Raw genomic sequence first — 17,589 nt, forward strand, 5'->3', positions numbered from 1 at the left:
GCTCTCCACAGTGGTTCTATAGAAGGTTACCAGAAGCTAGGTGTCCAAGTTGTTCCTCCTGAGTACCCTGAGGAAATGGAGTCGTTTCTGGGCCTTTGTCACTACTACCGTGGTGTTTGTAGACCAGGAGAGCTTATCCGTGATGTGGACCCCCAGGAATTTAAAGGACTGGACCCTGTCTACACATACTCAATTTATGAGGAGTGGGGCCAGATCTGTGCTGTGTTTGCGAAAGTCCAGGATTATTTCTTTAGTTTTCGTGGTGTTCAGTGTGAGATTGTTCACCGAGCACCACGAAGACAGTTTGTTGACCTCATCTCTGTAGGCCGACTCATCCCCTCCTGACATGAGTCCGACCACAGTGGTGTCATCGGTAAATTTGATGATGGAGTTAGACTGGTGGGTTGTTGTACAGTCGTATGCGTGACCGTACGATTCGCCGAAAGACGTTTGGCCGACGGACAGTTCGCCGAACGGACGTTTCGCCGAAACGAGATTCGCGCGCTCGCCCCGCCCCCAGATCGTGTGTGTACATGTTTTTCAACCTCGGCCCGTGGGCCATATACGGCCCGATACAGATAACATTCATTTAGGAATAACAAGGGCATGTACTGCCCCCCGCTGGACATATTTCTAAATACAAGTACGCACTACAATGTGCTGCCAATTTTTTATATTTTTTATTTTATCCTTGCGTTTCAATGCTGATTTCGCGTGTCCCCTGCCTCTTGCCCAGAGACAGCTGGGATTGGCTCCAGCACCCCCGGGACCCTAATAAGGATACAGCGGTTCAGAATATGAGATGAGATGAGAAAAGATAAACAGATTACACACTAAACAAAATTTGTTTTGACGTCTATGAATGAAATTCAAGAAAAAAAAACGCATCTTGCATAAAACGTGACAACACTCACTTGTGCCTGTCACTGCTCGGTCAGGGTGCCGCTTTCTTCACTAGTTAAAGGGGCTCTGACTGGCCAGACGCGACTAGCTTTGATGTGTTCGTAGCTTTTACCATGTCAGCACATCCCAATCGTTGTTAATGCTGATCAAAGGTTTTGCGCTCGATCGTTAAAATATCAGCCTTGATACCTGCGTAATGTGTATCCCATGCTATTATTGCATGCAGAGACTTGGTGAACACTATACTGCTACGGACACAGTACCTGGTTGTGCTTGCGTCACTTCCTTTTTGAAAGGATATTATTGTACATTTGTGATTATGAAATAAACAAAAATCCGCTTTGAAGGGAGTACAAAAGCAAACTACCCTCAATAGTCTGAAAGTCAGGGTGGAGGCGGGGCAAATAGAGCCAATCCGGCCGGGAGAAGAAAGGTATAAACATTTAAAACAAAATTAGAATGAAGTTTAGTGTAAGGTTAGATTAAATTTATTTTTGAGTGTGTCTTCATCGTAATCCAAGTTCATTAAAATTTGTTTATGTTATGTTACGAGCGCGTTGCCGTGCAAAAAGTCCCCCCTTTCTCTCTGTCCGTCTCTCCCCTCCGCGAAATCCGTATAATTTTAATAATATTAAACACATTTTAGTACTATTAAACCACTAGCTATTTGTTACTTTGTCAATAGATGGCGAATTAGAACAAATAAAAATGTTTTTCCAATCCAATATCCTGTTTTTGGTGTTTTTTCAGAGGGTTGGAACGAATTAATTCGTTTTTAGTTCATTTCTATGGGAAACGTTCCTTTGAGTTACGAGAAAATCGACATACGAGCTCAGTCCCGGAACGCATTAAGTTCGTATCTCGGGGTACCACTGTAATGTGCTTTTGATTCATACTGTATCTCAGAAACACCACGTGCGATTCTTCTTCTTAAGAGTTTCCCTTCAAAGTTACACATTTCTACACGAGAAATTGTAAAATTCAACAATTTTAAGGGTGCAGCTTATATGCAAGTAAATGCGGTAATCAATGACAAATTCCACTGTCTGCAAAACGTCGATGACGTGACGAACCTAATCGTAGTCATGACGCACAAGTCAATTTTTTTCGCACCACTGATACAAAATAAAACTTCCAGTTTCCTTGCAAAATAAAGCACTGCTGTCAACGAGGATTGCAGAATTTGTACTGTCTTTTTTATTTATCACAATATTTTTGCCTTCAAAATCTTAGGGTTAGTTTTAGTTAGACTAATCCTATATAATTCTCTATATCTTCACCCGAACCGATCATTGGTCAGGTTACCAACAAAGGAAACAGAGACGCATCCAAATAACATTCATTCATCTTCTGAAGCACATATCCTCACAAGGGTTGCGGGTTGTGCTCAAGCCTATCCCACCCAACTATGGTCATTGTGAATTGGTGGCAAACCAATCGCAGGGCACAAGGAGAAGACGACCATTCACGCACACACTTATACCTAGGTGCAATTTAAAGTGTTCAACCAGCCTACTATGCATGTTATTGGGATGTGGTAGGAAACCACAGTACCTGTAGAAAACCCACGCAAACCTGGGGAGAACATGCAAACGCCACGATCCCAGAACTGTGAGGGCAATGCTTTAACCACTCGCCCACGGGCCCGCCACATGCAAATACCATTAAATCAAATAGTAGACATTAAATCCCTTCAACAGAAGGAAATAAGTAGTATCTCCACTTAGCACGATTGATCCAATTGTATGTATAAAATGAGGTTAGTCTGCTCATTTCTAGATGACAACAATATTGAAGAAAAATGAAATGTGATAAAGAATTAATTGTACAGAATACACTCCATAACAATATTACTCTGTATGCAACACAACCACCCCCAAAAAGCATCATAATTTTACACCCTCTGCGTCTGCTTATAACGCGTGATCTCACCCCACCCTCGATCTCGAGAATTTTGTAAGCAGTCACACACAGCACTGCCCCTTAGGGTCTTACCAGCATTTTCCCTAATGTATTTTTAGCTTTTGAGTAACACTGCTGAACTGTGTCAGCCTGTATGTGTGGTCATGCGTGCATATGCTAATAGGGCGAACATAGCAGTGAAGCGTGCCACTACACTGTGATGTTTTTGACCCAATACTAAATTGTAATTTCCTACATACATTTGAACAAAACCCTCACCCATATATTTTTCAGGTTGCCCTCAATTATGGGCAAAGGGTAACAACTGCACTGTACTGTCTGCTCCTCGTCTGTAATCTCATTGAAACATTTGTGAAACTGTTTCCCTCTAAGAGCTCCAAATATTAGGGGATAGGATAACAAAGATCGCCCCTCCACTTCAAAGGGCAAGCCAATATCATCTAAGTGTGATGGACTGACTTGAAGTGGTTGTTTGTTTCATTGTGCTCTGCGGGCAATCAAGTGTGCCCTTCCTGCTCTTCGTGGTTGCCTGGGAAGGCTCCAGCACCCTTCATGACCCTTGGTAAGCGGTATGGAAAATGAAAGACTTGAAGCTACTGTGACATGATGTTCACAGTCTCTGTTTACATTGAGCATTGATATGGTTTTCGTACCTGCAACCACAGTTATTGGAGTTAATGCTGCCGTGTCCAACTCGATACCATTATTATTTATCATTTATTGTTATTATTTATTGATTATTTATTTGATTGTTTGTTTGTTGTTGTTATTTGTGCACAAAAAGCCCGCTTGCCCGCACCGAAGTCAGGTGAGTGAATCCCTACACCATCCCAACACTCATTATTCAATCAATGACCCCCCAAAATATTTAACATGTCTTTCTAAGTTGACTGTGTTAACACGGGGGTCCTTAAACCGCAGTGGGTGCAGGTTTTCATTCCAACCCAAAAAGAGGACACCTTTTCACCAATCTGGTGTCCTACACGTGCAATCAGTGGATTGCAGTCAGGTGCTTCTTGTTTTCTGCAGAAATCTCATTGGTTAAAGTGTCTTTGCTGGATCGGCTGGAACAAAAAACCTGTACCCACAGCGGCCCTCGAGGACCGGTTTGCCTACCCCTGAGTTAACGAGGAGACGGACATTCACACTCACAGTCATACATATAGGCAATTTGTTCAATCAGCCTACTCTGCATGTCTTTTGAATGTGGGAGGAAATTGGAGTACCCAGAGAAAACCCATGGAGGGCCGGGGAGAACATGCAAACTCCACACAGGAGGACTGACCTGGATTTGAAGAGGGGACCCCAGAACTTGGAAAATTGGCTAAATACTCAGTCACCGGTTGACCTTTTGTACATTTTTCAAACGTAATTATGAATTTGAAGATGATGGTTCTGATCTAACACATAAAACTAAATTAAAACGTCTCTGAAAATACCTAGACTAGGGCTGGGCGATAAAACGATAACGATAATTATGGTGAAATTATTTTTGTCAGCGATAATGTAATTAAAATAATTTTAAACTGCAATTAGACCACCCGATCATCACAGAGAACGGGGTTCCGTTGCGAGATGAACGCTAGTTCCAGACCAACGCTCAGGAGAAGAAGAGAATGATGAGGATTTTTTTTTTTTAGCATATTAGCAATAGAGGCTAACATGGAGCATAAAGACAAAAGGACAATAACACGGCCAAAATAAGCGATTATGAGATGCAGGACAACACCGACCCGACCCACTAAAAGATCCGAGTGAATTGTCCCTGGCATTTTTTTAAATGCCTCGTAAATACCTGTGCTGCAATGAGCAGCCTTATTGAAAATTTCCGTAACCCACTGTCCTCATTTGAGGACAGCCTTTAATATTTTTCTTAATTGATATCAAGGTGTTTCCCCATTTTATGTAAATGTTCTAAAAATGTTGCAAAAATCTAAATCTTGTTATCTTGGGTCAAAATGGGTTATGTTTACACTATTTCTTTTCGTGAGGCTGGAAATAGTCTGCTTGCCAATGATGATGTCTTCAGTTGATTATTTTATACATTTCATATTGCACAGCAACTTTCGGTTTAAAGGCAAATTTATAAAAGTAAAGATACCTGCCAAAATGTCTGCAGATTTTATTCTTTACTTTTCATAGTGTAAGGAGGGAGTCTTTATTGCACAACATAACATCAAAAATAAGTAATTCATTTACTTACTCACAGAACTTTGAAGTTTCAAAGTTGAGACAAAAAAGATTCGATAGGTATCGTGATAATTATTGATATCGACTTTTTATCGTGATAACAATTTTTGTCATATCGCCCAGCTCTAACCTAGACAATTTGCCCAACTAACCGAATCTAAAATTTTATGTCTTCCGCTACTTCGCAATTTTTGGATTATCGTGGCCACGTCTCGTCTCGTGAACATTATCCGTGAAATTCGAGTGATTACTATATCTATAATATCTAACTGCATATCAGTAGATGAGGAACAAAGACACTATGTGGTATGTTCTACCCATTAGTAGAATAAAACAGCTCAAATGTTATTTGGGGAGTTCAAGAAAACAGGCAAACATGATTCACGATATCTACTGACACATGAAAAACATTCCAATTCTGTTCTATGGACTCAATATGTGAGCTAATATTAGTGAAGACTCACAAGCTTCCCGAAGCATAAAAGCTGCCAGGCACAAAAATGTTAATAAATTACAATTGCATTCGTGTTAAAAAAATGCATGTATTAAAAGAATTACAAAAGGATTAGGGGCAATATAATATAATTGCAACATAGATCTAACACTTTTGCTAAAAGTGAAGTGCAAAACTCACCAGCATTAGAGATGCGTCTCCCTCTTTCCCAGTCTTGCTGTTCTTTGTCCAACTGTTCTTGCTGCTCATTTTCCTGCCTCTCTCTCTCCACCTTCTCTCTTTCCATCCGCTCCTGCTGCTCCTGACACTCACGTTCCCGTCTCTCCCTCTCAGCCTGCGCCTCTCTTTCACGAAGCTCCCTTTCCTGACGCTCCCGTTCTTGACGTTCCTGTTCCTGACGTTGTCGCTCTTGCATCTCTCGCTCCAGGTGCTCCCTTTCTTGACATTCGCGTTCCTGACGCTCCCTTTCAATCTCCTTCTGCTTCTGGAGCTGCCTGGATATGGATAATAGGGACAGCGATTAATACAAATGCCGTAATTCATACTGACGTCTACGAATAAAACCAAGGTCAAGGATATATAATTAAAACAACAACACGTTCTAATTGCCCTGTCTGCTGTGGTGGTAATGAGAAAACATTCATAACACCAAGTCAAAGAAAAACTGCCAGATTGTGTAAATTAATTTAATTTCTTGACCCTTTTATGACCATGCAAGTACTGTTAGTATTACATAACACACATTATTATATAACACTGCTACTAGGCATAACAGGCATGTTATGCAACCTAATATTTAGCTTAACTTTGAGTTGAAATCTGTGATTGGGACAACAATTTTACTGACCCACAGGGAACAAATAAATTATATATATTTTTTGAAATTGTGAATTTTTACTAAAATAAATACACAGATCCAAAACGTTTAAAAGAGTAATTAAGTAACATTGAGCATGGTCCACGCAATGGAAGTTGCACTGTCTCTGTAATAAATGTACTGGGTGAAGTTTAAGATCTGGTCAGCAGGTGGCAGTAGACGGCAGCAAAATGTAGGCATTATTGTATGAGGGGAAAAAACGTCTCTGGCACGAAAAGAGACATTCGCAATCACAATCACAACCATAGCTGTGTTTTTGCTCTGGGCAATGTGGGGGCCCATGAGAGTCCTAGTCTAAATTACGCCATCAACATTTCAAACCTCTCATGACGCATCATCGATGTTGTTCAAGTATGGAGAACATGAGGAAATGTCGGGCTGCATTTCAACATTGCCAGATCAGAAAGACAAGTCTCCAACCAAATCACACTATGAATATAACTCACCCAGTTCGGCGAGAACCCGCCCAATCTGGAAAAAGTCAGCCACTACTGGTAACCGCCGGCCAGCAGCCGGCCCGTGGCCGAGTCCAAGAACCCGCGACACTTACAGCGTAGAAACCCATTCAATGCGTATGACGATCTTTTTCTGGAGTTTTCCCAAACTTTTGTGACGCATGAAAACCAACTTTTTGCCAAAAATTGTGCGGCCGTTTCAATCGCGGCCTTTTACTTGAAATGGGGAAAGTTGTGTATTTCTGCGCAACAATGAAAAATAAACACAGTTGTGTTTGGGACTGGGTGGTCCGTCGGATGAGTGGTTAGCGTGTCGGCCTCACAGTGGGGGACCTTGGTTGAAATCCAGGTTGGTCCAACTGTGTGCAGTTTGCATGTTCTACCCGGGCCTGCGTGGGTTTTTTCCGAGTACTCCGGTTTCCTCCCACATTCTTAAGACATGCATGGTATGCTGATTGGACACTAAAAAAATTGACCCTAGGTATGGGTGTGAGCGTGAATGGTTGTTTGTCTCCTTGTGCCCTGTGATTGGCTAGCCACCGATTCAGGGTGCCCCCCGCCTCTGGCCCGAAGTCAGCTGGGATAGGCTCCAACACCCCCAGCGACTCAATGAGGATAAAGCGGTTCAGAAAACGAGATGAGATGAGATGTATTTATTGGGAGGTGAGGTTGGGCCGATTGGACACTCTAAATTGCCCCTAGGTATGAATGTGAGTGTGAAGGGTTGTCCCCGTCCTCGTGCCCTGCGATTCAGGGTGTCCCCTGCCTCTGGCCCGAAGTCAGATGGGATAGGCTCCAGCACCCTCCGCGACCCTTGTGAGGATAAGCGGTTAATGAAATGAATAAATGTTCAACGAAAGTGCTCACGCTATAAACCGCTTACCGTAAGCTTTACGCTCGATTAAAAAAAAGAACACTTGTCTGATATATTTCTCATGCATAGTGTCAGTTATTTAATGTTTAGTATATGTTTTTTTCTTATTCTGAACATTAGATCTACGGTTTAATGATTACCTGTACACATCTGTGCAAGAACCAGTGAAAGGAGTCAGGAGAAGGGAGGATGGCTTGTGATGTTATTCCATACCTGTCAACCTCTGCCGATAACTGCCCTTATAAATGATTATGATTCCCCTTACAAACCCCAAAAAAACCTTACAAACACCGTACGACTCGTAGGGGTTTGTAAGGGGAATCATAATCATTTATAAGGGCAGTTATCGGCAGAGGTTGACAGGGATGTTATTCCCCCATGGGGAATGAAGAATAAAGAACTATATTCTATTCCATTCCATATGCAATCAATGTGCGAAGTTTTAATATGCACGCAGACGGCGTTAAATGGCAGCCAGGAACATTATCAACCACATTTTTATTTCCCGTATGATTAATTGACTTATTGCCCATCACAAGAGGCTTAAGTATTATTGCCTTTATCTTGATTGTATAATTCTTAGCTTATGAGAAAAATACCATAAAACTGTATGTTTCCTTTCCAATCATCTCCAAATTGGTGGGAAACAGTGACGGGTTTAAAGTTGTGAAAGGCCCTATCCTCTTTTTAACTGGCGTCTTACTAACCCCCTGACAAGAGTTTCAGAGGAAACCATTGGCAACGGAGTGTGGGTGGTTACAAAGTCTAAATTGCTATGTATATATACATGCAACTAACATACAGTACATGTTTCTTTCCTCTTGCAGTAATTTACTCTAAACCCCTACGATGACCACAACTTAACCAGTTAAGCATTTACAACAGTTAATTAACTAATTTAATTGGAATAAAATGTAAAATTAGTCAAACTCTAATTAAATATATTTTGTCTAAATTCATTCATTTTTTGAACCGCTTATCCCACAAAGGTTGCGGAGGGTGCTGGAGCCTATCCCAGCTAACTATGGGCACCAGGCAGGGGACACCCTGAATCGTGGCCAGCCAATCGCAGGGCACAAGGAGAAGGACAAACAATCATGCTCACACTCATATCCAGGGGCAATTTAGTGTTCAACCAGCCTACCTTGGATGTTTTTGGGATGTGGGAGAAAATCGGAGTACCAGGAGAAAACCCACGCAAGCCCGGGGAGAACATACAAACATCACACAGTGAGGACCGACCTGGGATCGAACCCTCGTGAGGCCGGCGTGATAACCACTTGGTCACCGGGTCACTTCATTTGAATTGAACCAATAAAATTATTCATTGATTCATTTTCTGTACCGCTTATCCTCACAAGAATTGCAGGGGGTGCTGGAGCCTATCCCAGCTGACTTTGGCCGCCAGGTGGAGGACACCCTGAATTGGGGGCTAGCCAATCGCAGGGCACAAAAAGAGGGACAACACGCCTGTATGAAAATACAAGTACATAAGTACAATTATCAAGAAGCATATTTATTAAATGTCACAGTTACAGGCATATGAAAAGTCTATAATTTACTCATATCTAAATATAATCTATAAATAAAAAAATGTAAAGTACTGTACTCACAGAGAAAATAGTTCCTCGACACTTGAGTTAAATAATCCAAAACAGGTTATTAGAGCTTTAGTCCAAGTCCTCTTCCTCAGATTTGAGAGGGATTTTTCTTATACAAATATTGTTGTTGTTGTCTTGACACTGTCAAGACGATTGCTAAATTCAATGGCTCCGTCATCCGTCAATGTTGTCATCAGTTTCCTTCTGAGTAGCCCCATGCAGTGTGTTGACGTCCTATCGTCATGCCAGCTTCACGCTCCGCCCCCCTGTATATCAACCGCGAATGTGTGGAGCGACTGGAGACTTTCAAATTCCTAGGGGTCCAAATCTCTGCTGATCTCACTTGGGCGGTAAACATCACACATTCGTCACGAAGGCGCAGCAGAGGCTACATTTCCTGAGAGTACGCAGGAAGGAGCAGCTAAACATCAACCTGCTGGTGACCTTTTACTGGTCTGCCATTGATAGCATGCTGACCTACGCTGTGTCAGTGTAGCACTCAAGCGGCACAGAAGCCAACAGGAAAAGACTATAGAGGGTGATCAACACAGCCAAAAAAAAGTCATCATCTGCCCCCCTTACATACCCTATCCAGCATCTACAAATCCTAGGAAGGGCAGAGAGCATCATAAAAGATTCCAAATCCAAACAAAGCTGGAATAGGCTCGGCCTCGTCTTCCTCCATCAGGTTAATTCCGTGATGCGAAATGTAATCAGAACAAAACAGGAAAAAGCGACGTCCTTCTTGAACTTTTATATTATTCGGCGCATTATTCTACGGTGGAACTTTGCTTCTCCATCGGCGCCAAATCAGCGCCGAAGAAGAAGTGGTGCTCTGACTTCCGTCATTTTTCCATGTGTCTTCTGATTGCGAGTTTCAGCGTGAATTTTGACATTTTTATGAACTTTTGTTTATACAAACAGGGGGCACCGGCCCCGGCTTCGCCGGTCCCCCCGATTGTTTAGAACCAAAAGACTGTTGTTGCGCTATAAAAATTCTCTTTTAAAAAATGGGTTAGATGAGAAAGGAAAATTTCAGTTACAGACGCTCCCCTACTTACGAATAAGTTAGGTTCCGAGCGATTGTTCATAAGTTGAATTTGTTCGTAAGTTGATTCAGTGCTATATTTTGTATTATAATTTATGTTTAAGGCCTATATAAGTATATTGAAGGTTTATATAAGTGCATTTGTATGTTTAAGGCTTGTATAAGTAACCAGCATTGCTTTGTACTGGGAAAAAAAACATTTAATAAAATGGAGAGAATACATACAGTACTGTATACATACATCAGAGAGAGAGAGAGAGAGAGAGATTTACTAGAAACTGGCCGACAGAAGCTATCTAATAACGATTGCACAGTTTTCTTATTTTTTTCATCATAAATGTTGCAGTAGCACTGTATGGCATCATTCAATTGATTTGCAAACTTTGTGCAACGTTCAATATTTGGGTCCTGCTGCTCGATCTTTATGTTTATAAATGGTAGTGACGGTCGAACGATTCAAGTTGTATTCCCGTGCAACGCTCAACACTTTCTCACGCGCATCAAGCTTTGTTATTATTGCCACTCATTTCAAATGAAATGGCTTTCCTCTTCCTTGCACCTCCCTCACTAGAAGCATTTCGCTTTTCACCAACCATATTGAATAATGGATGCACGAGATATTTAATGATAAAAATGAAAAAGGTTCTTTGCGCACTGGAGATATGTTCACGCGCTTCCACACTGCAACGAACTGGGGAGAGGAAGGTGGATGCTGGGTGAGCTGAGCTCTCACAGCGCCAGGCGTCGGTATTAGCGGCGGAAAGAAGCACTACTCGGAAAAAGGCGCGCAATACAAAATCGAACTTATGAACATTTTTCGACATAAACGCAATTTGCATACATGAAAATTTTAGACTTTTATGTGCGCCTTATAGTCCTGAAAATACGGTACAAACACTCCTCAACTTACGAACGCAATTGGTTCCGAGCGATTGTTCATAAGTTGAATTTGTTTGTAAGTTGATTCAGTGCTATATTTTGTATTATAATTTATGTTTAAGGCCGATATAAGTATATTGAAGGTTTATATAAGTGCATTTGTATGTTTAAGGCTTGTATAAGTAACACCCATTGGTTTGTACTGAAAAAAAACATTTAATAAAATGGAGAGAATATGTACAGTACTGTATATAGAGAGAGAGATTTATGTATTAGAAACTGGCCGAAAGAAGCGATCTAACGACGATTGCACAGTTTTCTTCTTTTTTTCATCATAAATGATGCAGTAGCACTGTATGGCATCATTCAATTGATTTGCAAACTTTGTGCAACGTTCAATATTTGGGTCCTGCTGCTCGATCTTTCTGTTTATAAATGGTACTGAATGTGCAACGCTCACCACTCTCACGCGCATCAAGCTTCGTTATTATTGCCACTCGTTTCAAATGAAATGGCTTGCCTCTTCCTTGCAACTCCCTCAATAGAAGCCTTTAGCTTTTTACCAACCATATTCAATATTGGATGCATGAGATATTTAATGATACAAATGAAAAAGGTTCTTTGCACACTGGAGATACATTCACGCACTTCCGCATTGCAACGAAGAAGAAGGTAGATGCTGGGTGAGCTGAGCTCTCACAGCGCCAGGCGTCGGTATTAGCGGCGGAAAGAAGTACTACTCCGAAAAAGACGCGAAATACAAAATTGGACTTGCGAACATTTTTGGACTTAAACGCAATTTGCAGACATGTTCGTATGTACCGTTGTTCGTAAGTTGAATGTTCGTAAGTAGGGGAGCGTCTGTATTTTGAATTTTCAACCCTCTATAGGCTCTATATATTGAGCATTCTTTTTATGTTAAACAACTGTGCTAAAGCTTCCGCGACACTGAAATCTGGTATAATCGGTGGGCCAGCTGGACTTAGCAACTTGCCTGGTTGGCTCTGAGAAGTAGGAATCAACTAAATGATGAGTGCAGAAAGAGCATATGGACCGACTTCAGTCCAAGAATCTTATTAGTATACTTTACACATACTCTCCATGAGGTGTGTTCCCTACTAACTAAATGCCTCAATGCTATCAGAGAAAAAGCGGGCACATTTTAATTGTGTACGTGTTCAAAGTGGGACTGCCTTTGGAATATCTACCAATGGCCACAGCTCCATTCGTAGAGCATTACAGTACAGTGGTACCTCGACATACGAGCAATTTGAGATACGAGTAAAATTTCAGGCAAATATTTATCTTGAGATACAAGACAAATTTTGATATACGAGCATACAGCGAAGGCAAGAGGCTGCTCATAGGAACATCATGGGCATTGTCTTTCTGGTCGCAACTCCCTCGTGTAATGTCTCTACGAGCAATGGGCGGAGCATTGCATTTTTTTCAGTGTTTTTTTTTCCGTTAGACAGTGCGAATGGCGGAGCGATTGCGAGGAGTATATACTACGAGAGGAGTAATACTACTTCTCGTTGGCAAGTGGTCGTGTGTTATCCTATTGTGAGGACATTTGTGTACATCATTATCGGAATATTTTGAAGGGAAGACAAAAGCAAACAACCCTCGATAGGTTGCATCTGAAAGTCAGGGTGGAGGCGGGGCAAATAGAGCCAGCCCGGGAGAAGAAAGGTATAAAAATTTAAAACAAAATTAGAATTTAGTTAGATTAAACTTATTTTTGAGTGTGTCTGCATCGTAATCCAAGTTCATTTATATTTGTTTATGTTATGTTACGAGCGCGTTGCCATGCAAAAATCCCCCCCCCCGCCCCCCTCCCTCTTTGTCCATCTTTCTCTCCCCTCCGCGAAATCTGTCTGATTTTGGTACTATTAAACCACTAATTATGTGTTACTTTGTTAATAGATGGCAAATTAGAACAAATAAAAATGTTTTTTCAATCCAATATCCTGTTTTGGGTGTTTTTTCAGAGGGTTGGAACAAATTAATTTGTTTTTAGTTCATTTCTATGGGAAACGTTCATTTGAGTTACGAGTAAATCGACATACGAGCTCAGTCCTGGAACAAATTAAGCTTGTATCTCGAGGTACCACTGTATTTAGTAAATTAAGTCTTCAAATCGCTTTCATTCAAACCATTTTCACTTCCCCTCACCAGGCTTGCTCACCCCCTCAACACACACCCATGTGTCTTGCAGCTATTTATACCATAGCCTATTATTTGCTGCTCCTCTCATTTTAATCTGAGGGTAGCGCCTCGCAACACTATGCAAGTAGTTTATCTTTCCACTCCCAACCTTTTATTAATGTGCTCAAATATGAGATAAATGTGTCTGTCAGATATGCAGCCCCACTTAATGGTCATTAACATGCTCACCATCTTCAGCCTCTTTCATTTTCTCAGGGAAAAGAGAGATTAGAGCTAAGTGCATTGGAAGCAGGGTAAGGGAGTGTCGGAATGATCAATTTTTAATTACAAACATGGAACTGTCATCCTTTAACACTTTGCGGTTTCAACAGTTCTGGCTTCAGTCTATCACGGTATTTTATATTAGGTATCTAAAGGAGACTGTCACACAATTCACTTCTGAAGAAGAAAAATGGCGAGCACCGGGCAGAGGCTGTCACTCTTATCTGAAAATAAACCTCTTCGAGTGGACTGGACGCCCGGGATTTTTCCAGAAATTACAAGCTGCAGGCAACGTTATGGTGGACGCCGTCGCTCTTATCCGAAAATAGAGCTCTCTGGGTGGGTAAGATAGCTGGACGGCGTGGAGGAGTGAAGTGAAACTTCACTAATTTCCACCACGATGAAGGCAATAAATATGAAGAACATGATCTTTGTGCTTTAAGTAATCGGCAAGAAATTTTCAATATGGCTCAGAGTTTGAAACAAAGTGTCAAAGAGATTATTGACAACATGTCATACCTGTCAACCTTGGCCAATTTCTCCCTTTATTAATGATATCAATTCCCCTTGTTAAACAATGATGAACTGTACAAATACAACGCGGCACATATCGACTCACATCGGGCGCACTTAAAATCAAAAATTTTCCCCAAAGTGGACGTAATGCCAATCAGTCGGTGCGCCTTTTGTATCCACAAAATTCAAAATTTCGGGTGTCCCCCACCTGGCGCCCATAGTTAGCTGGGATAGGCCCCCCCGTGACCGGCCGTTTGGTCGCCGGACTTTTGGTCGCCAGACTTTTGGTCATTGGTAATTTAGGAATATTTAATGGATCGGCTAAAGCTGATATCAGATATAAAATAATGGTAGGCCAAACTGAGTGAGATTTTGAAGGTTAATCTTTGGGGTATGAGAGACCATGATTATTATAATTTGTATTCATATAATAAAGAAAAGCATAAACACATAAAAATGTTAATGTGTGTGGGTGCGCTCCATACCTTCTTCGAAAATCTACTTCCTCTTGGGTGGGGCCATTCTGAACATTTTGGGACTGCCTAGGCAATGTGGGACCTGTGTAAAGCAAAACACAGATATATAAAGATTTGATATATAATACAAATTATGAAGTGTCATATAATAAAAGCTTCAAAGAAAGATATAGTTTAACACTTAAGCATTATATTATAGCTCTGCACATCATCTTGTATTGGTTTTAAAACTCTCCTCTTGCCTAACCATGCTCCCTTTACATCCTAAAACTGGAAACCTTGTATGCCAGGTCCAAGTGCTGGTACCACCAATGTGTTTTTTCATTTGTCATGGCGCTTTTCTTTTTCTTTTCTGAGATATACTGTGAATTGTCATTCTTGAACAAGAAAATGAAAGCTTCAATCACATTTTCTTGTCTTGAGTATAAAACAGCTTTGTAATAATAATAATAATAATCGGACATAGGCCCTGTCGTCATTATCAACAACACAAAAAGCCTACTTGTCATCACACCCAGAAACTGCGTGTGACGAAATTGGTGGTGCTTCTCCATAAGCTGCGTTTACTCGGCAAAAGACCTAAATAAGTGCTAGTTACCGACTTGTAATTTGGCAATGCAACTAACATTGGCACTTATTTTACAGAGCTGGACGGAAAAAGCTTGTCTGCAGAAAAAAATATGCCCCAAAATGACTATTTAGAATTTTTACCGAGTTTGGTGGCACGGCATTGAGGATTTAGGTACGGCGCCATTCAAGGCACTTGGACATTAGTGCAACATGTATAGACACTGCTATCTTCCATAGTCAATAATTGACTTGTTTTTTAGGCAATATTAATTAATTTGAATAACGTGGGAACAAATTTCTCAACTTCCTCAATTTTTTAGCATACTTTTTTGTATTGGAAGGCATTGCTATTTGGACTTAATTAAAGCATCTGTTAAGTGGCCATTTAATTTCTCCCTATACATATGCCATTTTTAAATGTATTGTGTGTATCTTGTTCTCAAGGCTCATGGCCAAAACAAGTTTGGTTAGATGTTTTTCCTTTTATGCTGTTAAGGGCCATTTGGTTGGACATGGGGGGTCTTTTGGCATTTACTCTTTCATGTGCGTGATGCGAAATGTAATAGAACAAAACAGAAAAAGCGAGACGTCCTTCTTGACCTTTTATATTATTCGGCGTGTTATTCTACGGTGAAACTTTGCTTCTCCATTGGCGCCATCTCAGCGCCGAAGAAGAGGCGGGGCCCGGACTTCCGCCATTTTTCATCTGTCTTCTGATTGCGAGTTACAGCGTGAATTTTGACATTTTTATGAAATTTTGTTTATACAAGCAGGGGGGCCCGGCTTTTGAGTACTTAAAATTATCTTTTTTGTAATATTGGTTATAGTTCCATGTTTGATGACTTCCTAAAAGTGGGACAATCACAAAAACGAGAAAGTTTCAATAAAATAGATGTTATAAAAAATTGCACATGCCAACACAAAGCTAAAGCAACACTCACGCTGTGGAAGAAACTTTTCGCAACGGACTGGCCTGGCCTACTGTGAGAACACTGTCCAATTTACACGTGCTAATGAGGTACCCTTTCTGCTAAAATTAAACGGGAGCAGAAGGAACAACACGATGCACCGGCCGACTCAAGACACTTTTTTGCTCTACATTTCAAGGAGCCAACCTCCTGCGATCTACCTTTTTTTTCTTCTCCAGGCCACAAACAGGTCAGCTGTTATGTATGTTGATATACTAAAGAAATTACCAAGTGAGCTATTCTACTCAAAGATTTATTTAAAACATAAATTCAGGATTCTTGCAACTTATATTGATGTATGTTGCATAACCATCTATGTACAATTCAACTATATTTGCAGAGGGTGGCATTTGTATATACAGACGCTCCCCTACTTACGAACATTCAACTTACGAACAACGGTACATACGAACATGTCTGCAAATTGCGTTTAAGTCCAAAAATGTTCGCAAGTCCAATTTTGTATTTCGCGCCTTTTTCGGAGTAGTACTTCTTTCCGCCGCTAATACCGACGCCTGGCGCTGTGAGAGCTCAGCTAACCCAGCATCTACCTTCTTCTTCGTTGCAATGCGGAAGTGCGTGAATGTATCTCCAGTGTGCAAAGAACCTTTTTCATTTGTATCATTAAATATCTCATGCATCCAATATTGAATATGGTTGGTAAAAAGCTAAAGGCTTCTATTGAGGGAGTTGCAAGGAAGAGGCAAGCCATTTCATTTGAAACGAGTGGCAATGATAACGAAGCTTGATGCGCGTGAGAGTGGTGAGCGTTTCACGGGCATTGAATCGTTCGACCGTCAGTACCAGTTATAAACAGAAAGATCGAGCAGCAGGACCCAAATATTGAACGTTGCACAAAGTTTGCAAATCAATTGAATGATGCCATACAGTGCTACCGCATCATTTATGATGAAAAAAAGAAGAAAACTGTGCAATCATCATTAGGTCGCTTCTTTTGGCCAGTTTCTAATACATAAATCTCTCTCTCTCTCTACAGTACTGTACATATTCTCTCCATTTTATTATTTTTTTTTTTTTTCAGTACAAACCAATGCATGTTACTTATACAAGCCTTAAACATACAAATGCATTTATATAAACCTTCAATATACTTATATCGGCCTTAAACATAAATTATAATACAAAATATAGCACTGAATCAACTTACAAACAAATTCAACTTATGAACAATCGCTCGGAACCAATTGCGTTCGTAAGTAGGGGAGCGTCTGTACAGTGGTACCTCGACATACGATCTTAATCCGTTCCGGGACTGAGATCATATGTCGAGATTCTCGTAACTCGAGCGGACGTTTCCCATTGAAATGAATGGGAAACAAATTAATTCGTTCCAACCCACTGAAAAAACCAATAACAGGATATTGGATTGGAAAAAATGTTTTATTTCTTCTAATTCGCCATCTA

The 17,589-nt window shown here is 40.8% G+C and overlaps 1 protein-coding gene across 5 annotated transcripts in view; it reads right to left on the bottom strand.

The window, feature by feature from the left end:
• The window catches only part of enah (ENAH actin regulator), a 90,194-nt gene that overhangs the window by 27,070 nt on the left and 45,535 nt on the right, over positions 1 to 17,589 (bottom strand). For all 5 annotated transcript variants that reach the window (XM_077586604.1, XM_077586606.1, XM_077586602.1 and 2 more), the window contains exons 4-5: positions 14,636 to 14,708; positions 5,651 to 5,964 (exon numbers count right to left, since the gene is read on the bottom strand). In XM_077586604.1, the coding sequence (XP_077442730.1) occupies positions 5,651 to 5,964; positions 14,636 to 14,708 (387 nt within the window). The remainder of the gene's footprint in view (positions 1 to 5,650; positions 5,965 to 14,635; positions 14,709 to 17,589) is intronic.

This window comes from Stigmatopora argus, chromosome 19 (assembly GCF_051989625.1).
Source record: "Stigmatopora argus isolate UIUO_Sarg chromosome 19, RoL_Sarg_1.0, whole genome shotgun sequence".
NCBI lineage: Eukaryota > Metazoa > Chordata > Actinopteri > Syngnathiformes > Syngnathidae > Stigmatopora > Stigmatopora argus.